Source organism: Gymnodraco acuticeps, unplaced genomic scaffold (assembly GCF_902827175.1).
Source record: "Gymnodraco acuticeps unplaced genomic scaffold, fGymAcu1.1, whole genome shotgun sequence".
Classification (NCBI taxonomy): domain Eukaryota; kingdom Metazoa; phylum Chordata; class Actinopteri; order Perciformes; family Bathydraconidae; genus Gymnodraco; species Gymnodraco acuticeps.
The window spans coordinates 464471-472701 of NW_022989831.1; the positions used below are offsets into that span (position 1 = coordinate 464471).

The window sequence follows — 8231 nt, forward strand, 5'->3', positions numbered from 1 at the left end:
TTTTTTTCTGACAGTATTTCAAATATTAGCTGATATTCCTGTATTTTCTACTGTGAACTAATAGGACCCAACATAAATGTATACTACTTACGTAAAATGTGCGCATTCATGTAAGTTATTAATACAATTTAGTAATTGTCCACTCTTCAAGTGGTCCAAATGGGTTTAATAAGCGATAAAAACGAATTTGCATTAATAATATTTGATAAACAGACCTGAACTCAAGAGGGGATACTAAAAGAGTTGGAACTAAACCCAAATTAAATAACATGCAAACTGTTTTTATTCCAAATCATTTGGTGTTTACAGTTTTTACAGTACAGTATTTGCTCTGTGTTCAGCTCTTACTTGTCCCGAAGCAGAACTCCCTCAATGCTGGCACCAAAGAGAACCACACAGGTGATGTCTGGAAAGCACTGTTCAGGACAATAAATGATATCTATAGACAAGTCTTTGGCTTTTCACTTTGCTGTAAAGCTTTAAAAAACACACATTTTCCACAATCTGAGTGATTTCCTTGTCTTTTGTTTTGACAGGTTTGATTCTTGTTTTAATGGCACTACAGCCAATTAGATTAGATTGCAGTGTTATCTGGCCACATGAGGTGTGGTTTACAAGCTTCATACTTAGCACTTAAGGGGCCCAACTGATTAATCTAGGAAAACCTTTTAAAACCTTCAGTTTTAGACATGTGACAATACTTTTACAATAGCGTTAAGGATACAGATGAAGGTGGTGGTAGCGATAGCCAGGATGGTCCCAATGGGGATGGACTTCTGGGCATCCCGCAGGTCACCTGACCGATTTGACCCAGCCATAATACCTGACAGGGGGGGTCATAACAGCGAATCAAACATTGGATATTTTTGACAAAAGATCTGCAATGTGGACCATTGTTTTGATGTCATATTCTTACCAGTGACAGATGGGAAGTAGATGCCGACCAGCAGTGTGAAGAAGGTGCTGATGTCATTGAACACATAGGGCAAGTAGACGTCCTGGGAATTGTCAGTCGCCTCAAGAGATGACAACTCCTTGTTTTCCACCAACATACCCAGAGGGCCATATGTTGACCACATGTTTTCTACAAGAGAGACAGAAACGGAAGTATTAGCCAATGCCTACAGCCAGAGAACACTGGCCATTTTTTTAAGAGTTCCAATCAGTTTATTGGACCTGATTTAATAAGGGAATCTTGACTGACATGAAGCAGTGGGTTTAAAAATAAAGCATAATATGTTTGTACCATTTAAGCCTTAATGCAGCGAAACAGTGTGGTCATCATAAAACAATTTGACCTAACCAGAGGAATAGAGCGGAATCTAACATTATAACTGTAGCAGAAATATCATATAATGAAATACTTCCAGCATGGATCAGTGTCCATAGATTTAGAAGTGATCTAAAATAAATGGCAGCTGCTAAGTGGTAGTTAAAGCCGAAGTAAAAGGCAAACTTGGTAAAAGTAGAGGTACAGACTTCTAAATGGACAAAAAGTTAAATGTATTCGACTCAGAAGGGGAGGAAGTATAATTTAGAGAAACAAACCAAATGGAGATGGTAGAAAGCGGAGCACATGCGTGCCCCAGATGCTTCAGAAGAAATATGACAGGAATCCATTTTCACTAAAGGCTAAGTAAGTCTGTCTTAGCCAGCAGTTACATAACATGAGGAATGTCCTGAGTTTGCACTTTCATCAATACAACTTTGCATTCTAAGACGGTGTAGAATCCTGTTGAAGTGTTGGTATTAAGCCTTTGCAACAAACACGATCTGCATCTCCATTGATCTTTTTTTCCATTTAGGATCATTATAAAGAGCAATTTAGCTTGTTTTGTTTGATTGGTGGATGAGATTGGACGATACAAAATGTATTCTGGATAATTCGGACTAGTATACAAGTACGTTTTACATTAGATATTGGAACATTTCAAAGAGTTATGAGGAAAAAAGGTGAGGAGGGCTTTAAAATGTTCAAAATGTCATCAGAATTGGGGATTGCTGCTAAGTCCTGAATCACTGTGTTCCTACCTAAAATGACGCCGCTCTTCAGTCCGGGGATGCCCTGCACCAGGGTCACATTGTTGTTGACAAAATACTCGTTGCAGGTGGCATTGAGATCACGTCCATCACAAAACAGCCCCCACAGTTTGGTAGTGACAGTCATGTTGTTTACGAATTCCGTCTTAAGACAACTGTCAAAGTTTGTGTTCTGCAGAGTGCGATTTCCCAACATGCAAACACTGTGTGAAAGAAATAGAGATTTTTAATTGACACCCTATGAAGCTGATCAAAATCCCACTCCAGTCCACAGTGAAATACCATCTTTATTAGCCACATTTTAGCATCATATCTTTCAATAGATTACTTATTGTGTGGACTCACGGAAAGTCTGGTGGCTCAAAGATGGTCTTGATGACTCCAGCATATATGGAGAAGATGGAGAGAATGACGCAGGCCAGGAAGACCAGAGCGAGCTTGTTGACATATTTCACCCCTACAAAGACGACCAATGACATCAGAGCTAGGCAGCACGTGCCGTAAACACGCATGTTATTCAGCAAGGCATTCACCTCGTCCTCCTTTTTCTCAGCCACAAAGATGGCTGCTTGAGGCACAATGTAGGTCTGAAGGCGAAAAAAGAAGGGGAACAATTGTTTATACTCTAAGTGTTCTCCTTTCACCTGAGTAAGAGTCGTAGATGGAGAATATACAGTGACTTGGAGATAACATTAGAGGATATCCGCATAGTGTTTACTCACTAAAAGAATCTCTATAGTACCAAGGATGTACATGGAGCCAGCAAATGTTGTGCCCAGGTAGAAGCAGAGGCCTACAGCTCCACCAAACTCTGGGCCAAGAGATCTGGAAATCATATAGTAGGATCCTCCAGCTGGGGGAAAAAGAAGGAAAATGCTTTTATGAGAACAGGAAAACTTGATGTTATGGGCTTTCCAATACATCCATGGATGACGTTAACAAGGACAATTGTTGTCCAGGTTTTTGATCAAGCTCTGGTACCTAAACAAAATTCTATGTGATATTTGCAATTAATAACTTTATTAAACTATATTCCTAGCCAGCAACCAATCAAAAGGAAACACTCTAACTGCCTATCAGTCAATTATTTCACTTCATGTTATCATTATAATAAACAAAACACATAAAAAGGGAATGCTGAAATAAACCAAAATGTCTTGTTTAAGTTTGTGTACGCTTGAGTACCATAGCGTCTTACCTGGCACAACACCATTAGTAGCAATTGCACTCATGGATATGGCTGTCAGCATTGTCTGTGGAGAGTAAACGGTAAAGAACAACAACATCAGAACACATCCCTGAAATCTAAAGGCCTTACACACACAATAATCCTTTGCAATGTATTTTTACAGCTAGTAATTGCTTATAGTTCATTTTCAATGTTTTATTGTAGTAATGGAGTTTGTGATGTTGTTAATACCCTATGACTTTCAACACAAACCTCCTTGATTTGTTTTCCCCGCCCACCTAATAGTTCTTTTGAACTCCATGAAGTTTATGGATTTTCCCAACAATAGGATACTTTGAGGGTTTCATCTAGCATTTAGCCTGTTAAAGTGCTTCTTAAGGGATTATAGTGTAAATCTTTTAGATTGTTAATGGATACAGGCTCTTCCATGAAATCATTCCAGACCTTGTGACGGAGGATATTTAAATCAGCCCGTTACCTAACCTAGATGTTTAGGATGAGAGAAAGGACAGAGCAGAGAGAAGGGCAGGGAAGGCAAGATAAGAGGTAAAAGAAAAGAAAAGAGGAAGCCGTGTTAAGCCCTGAAGTATGAAAGACAGAAGGAGAGGGGAACGTCTGAAGCTGAGAGAATATAGGGCAGGGGCTTGAAGATGAAGAAGAGGAGAGACAAGGACAGGACCAAGATAAACCTTGTGCTAGGCGTCGGGTTTAAAAAGCTGGAGGAAAGCCAATTAGCTCACCACTTCATCTCCCACTGAAACCAGAAGCAGATATACTCTCGCTTGTCTTGACCAGAATTGGGTGTAACAAAAGTAATATTATTATTTGTCGGTAACGGAGTAATGTAACGCGTCACTTTTATAATTCAGTAATCACACTACAGTTACTAACATTGCCAGACACGCGTTACTTCATTACTTTTATAAAATCAGTATGCCCTCTACAGTTAGCCTACTAACATACAGAATTACTAGATTCTCCCTTTGACAGACAAGAGGGATTTCCGCCGCAGGTTTATATTTACGTAACATTTGCGCGACTTGCGCGTGCACATGCAGTGCATAAACATGGCTGAGTCAACAGCGATAACTTTCGAGGGGTGGAGGCATAGGCGGCGCGTGAGGCTCAGGTTTGGGAAGGCTAAATAACTTTTTTTACCTGACGCTGCCCGCCTCCGGCATCTATAGAAAAGAGATCAACTCAGTGAAAGCACTGCCTGCTGACCAATCAGAGCTCAGTGTGCGGAGTTTAAATCTATCAAGTCATATTACAGGATAAAGGAAATACAGTTTAAACTGCCGTATGCAGAGAAGACGCCGACGTGTTGCACTTATCATTCATATCACATCATCAATCACATCATCGATCATATAATATCATAATATATCATATGTCCTTATCTGAGTCAGCTTCTTGAGCCGTATCTGGCCGTGCAACACTTACAGTGTCACATAGCCTACTGTATGCAGCAGTATTATTTTAAGCAACACATTGGGTTGACGAAACACTCAACTCAAATGTAATTAAAGTCAGATCCACTCGTGTCTTAGATGGGGGAATGATATCATAAAACTGTTACGCTTTCAAACACTCAGTAGTTTATTTATTTTTTAACCAGTTGTTCTATATTCACCTTGCAGGTGCAACTATGTGGCTTGTATCCTGGATTATTTAAGTCATGGATGTTTAAAGTTCATATTTGTCTAATATTAGTTTACATTTCATTAATGACGCTGCGCTGTCAGTACACTTGTCCCTGTTTGTGATTGGTCAAATGTTTCTAACCCCACCCCTTTCACGTGAACGCGCTCTCAGCTGGTGAGAGAAACCCTGGCTTGATTTACCGAGTTGATGTTAACCAGCGTCGTATGACCGCTTAGCAAGATCTCGTTTGTTAGGGTTAGTTAAGATAACTCAAATATATCCAGGATATGTTGAACTGGCTTCGTAGTAGGCCTACAGGGCACAGGTGGCTGCATAGCAGCGCTAATGTCAAAGACACAAACATTATATTTTTATTTTACCAGGATGCTGTGACAGAAATATTTGGGAAGGCTTAGCCTTCCCTAGCCTACAGTATCTGCCGCCCCTGGGTAGAGGTATGTCCATTATTTTGAGTTTGTCCGAAGAAAGGACAGGAATGTGACAGTGAGGTGCAGACTGTGTCCAGGCCAGAAGCTTTTATCCACTGCTGCAAACACAACGTAAACCTCAACAAGCACCTGCAAAGACAACATGCTAACGTGAAGCTAATAGCTAAGGAGGACCTCCGAATCCAGAGTGAGGATGTCGAGTAAAGTAACGAGTAACACTGTAGGTGCGCCGCATTTGCGCTTCAGATGAGGCTCCCTCCGCAAAATGAAGCACCCTCCGCAGTCTGCGTGATCTGCCTGTAGGGAGGGGCGGCCCTGCGAGTAAAGTAACGCGTTAAGTAACGCGTTAAGTAACGCGTTAAGTAACGCGTTAAGTAACGCGTTAAGTAACGCGTTAAGTAACGCGTTAAGTAACGCGTTAAGTAACGCGTTAAGTAACGCGTTAAGTAACGCGTTAAGTAACGCGTTAAGTAACGCGTTAAGTAACGCGTTACTTTACGCAATATATTACTTTTTTTAAAGTAATAAGTAATATATTACTTTTTTTGAGTAACGACCCCATCTCTGGTCTGGTCAAACAGATCAAAGGGGATAGAGTCCCTAATGCATTACTGTTTAAATATGATCATATAATTCCCATTAGTCATGTCCACGACTGGATTTAACAGGGATTTGTGGAATTTAAGGGCCTCGTAGAAGAAATTCAAGCAGAGCTAACCCGACCCAAACAAGGTCCAACCACTGCATAAATCAAAAATCATTGTAGTTAATTTATCACAAAGAGTATAAGGCACCAAATCACCCATCACCAAACTGCTTTATTAATGTGGCTTTGGTGTCACTCAGGTCCACATTAAGAAGAAGGCAACATTTACAAAATCAAACTGCTTACCATTTCTGACCACAACATCATTATGTGAAGATCTGTGTATTTCATTTGTGCTTTCTAACAGCCCTACTTATTCTAAGACTTCTGTATGACTCAATAATATTGCAATTAAGATAAATATCCCACTACCAAAATCCAAAATGGTATTTAGTCTTATACCGCATTGTAAAAATGTATGTATAAAAGAAATAAATGCAACTAATAGTAAAGTAACTGCAATCATTTGAAGATGTAATTCAACTGGTCTCCTACAAATTGTGAACAATACAGTCCCTACAGACCAGTCACACATTTACTCAGAAAAATAGCAGCACTGATTGAGAGTCAGGTCTGATTTTGATCATGACGTCAAGAATCCAAAACAAAATTCCTAGCCCTTGTTAATTCAATATTTGCTGGCAGTCACCTATAATCACAAAGCACCTACTGTTGACATGTTGTTTAGTAATCCCACAGCCTAAAGAATAATAATTCCTCCGCTCCCTTCACTGGCTTCCGGTAACTGCTAGAATCCACTTCAAGACACTGGTACTTGCTTACCATAATGCGAATGGATCTGGCCCTTCCTACATCCAGGACATGGTTAAACCGTACACCCCAGCGCGTGCACTACGCTCTGCATCAGCCAAACGACTCGCTGCACCCTCGCTGCGAGGGGGACCCAAGTTCCCATCAGCAAAAACACGTGGGTTTGCTATCCTGGCTCCAAGATGGTGGAATGAGCTCCCCATTGACATCAGGACAGCAGATAGCTTGCACACCTTCCGGCGCAAACTGAAAACTCATCTCTTTCGACTCCACTTCGAGCGATAGATTTATTAACAAAGCACTTATATACTAATAAAGGACTGGCTTATCTAAAGCCAGTTGAGTAGCACTTTTAATGTTTGGCTCTATGAAACCTGATGTACTTATATGATTCTGTTTTCTTCAAGGTTGTGTCTTCCTGGTCGAATGTACTTATTGTAAGTCGCTTTGGATAAAAGCGTCAGCTAAATGTAATGTAATGTAATGTAATGTAATGTAATGTAATTATGACATCAATAATATTCTGCATGCTGTGTACTGGGCTAATGAAAAGAGTGTCAATATGTTAGCGTAAAACCTGCTCTCTTAAGAGCCATTCTGAAACACTGAGCATCTTTGTTTTCAACTTCAGAACAAGTATGTGTCTCTTTATTTGAAGTTCTACAGGCCGAATAACACAAATTGCAATTGCTTTCATAGAAAAAGTGAAAGTAGGAAGGATTTTAAAACTGTTTTGCGGTGCTTAGAGTAAATGTTACCTAGTCTAATTTTATCAAATAAACTGTGTATTCACTTTTGAAGACACATTTCTGGTGTTGGGTGGAGAGCCCACAAAACATGACCTATAAACAGGTAGCTGATGTGCAGCCCAGAGTTCCCGTTAGCCGGTAATTACCGGACTACGACCGGTAAAATATGTTGAAGACCGGCAAATATAAATCTCTCCGGTCAAAGTGTCCGTTCAAAATAATTTCCGCTTAGCGCAATACCGCATCAGTTGCGCCATTTATGTGACAGACAAAAGAGTATGTGACAGACAAGAATAGTCCATTCTAATGTCTAACACGTAATGTAGAGAAAGAGATGTCCTGTATGGGTTGATTGTGCGTTGATCTGTTGGTAATGCCTCGGGGTTCCGGTGGGCATGTAAACAAATGCATAATGCTGCGCTATACTTTGCGGCCTCACCCGGTTGCATAGCGACGCTTATTGTTTAGGTGTCTTTTAATAAGCAGGTAGTCATATCATTAGCTAGAACTAGCTGGATCTGATCGATTTGGACATAAACGCGAGTGAAGTCTAATCTGACGGGAGAGAGAGATCAGCTGCTGCTGACGAGTCGACACGCAGCTCTGGATGATCACATGCAACGGTGAGCGGAACAAAGCACACACCAGGTTAGAATAGCACACGTAGGCCAAGCTATTTTAATGACCTCTCAAACTACCGTAACTAGTTATAGATATGTTTAGTTTTACTGTCGGGTCACTCA

The 8231-nt window shown here is 40.5% G+C and overlaps 1 protein-coding gene across 5 annotated transcripts in view; it reads right to left on the reverse strand.

Annotated features, from left to right (window-relative positions):
* slc12a7b (solute carrier family 12 member 7b) overlaps nt 1–8231 on the reverse strand; it is a 72542-nt gene that overhangs the window by 17003 nt on the left and 47308 nt on the right. For all 5 annotated transcript variants that reach the window (XM_034234638.1, XM_034234630.1, XM_034234625.1 and 2 more), the window contains exons 5-11: nt 3239–3293; nt 2763–2893; nt 2386–2627; nt 2032–2243; nt 917–1084; nt 725–823; nt 349–406 (exon numbers count right to left, since the gene is read on the reverse strand). In XM_034234638.1, coding sequence (XP_034090529.1) covers nt 349–406; nt 725–823; nt 917–1084; nt 2032–2243; nt 2386–2627; nt 2763–2893; nt 3239–3293 — 965 coding nt within the window. The remainder of the gene's footprint in view (nt 1–348; nt 407–724; nt 824–916; nt 1085–2031; nt 2244–2385; nt 2628–2762; nt 2894–3238; nt 3294–8231) is intronic.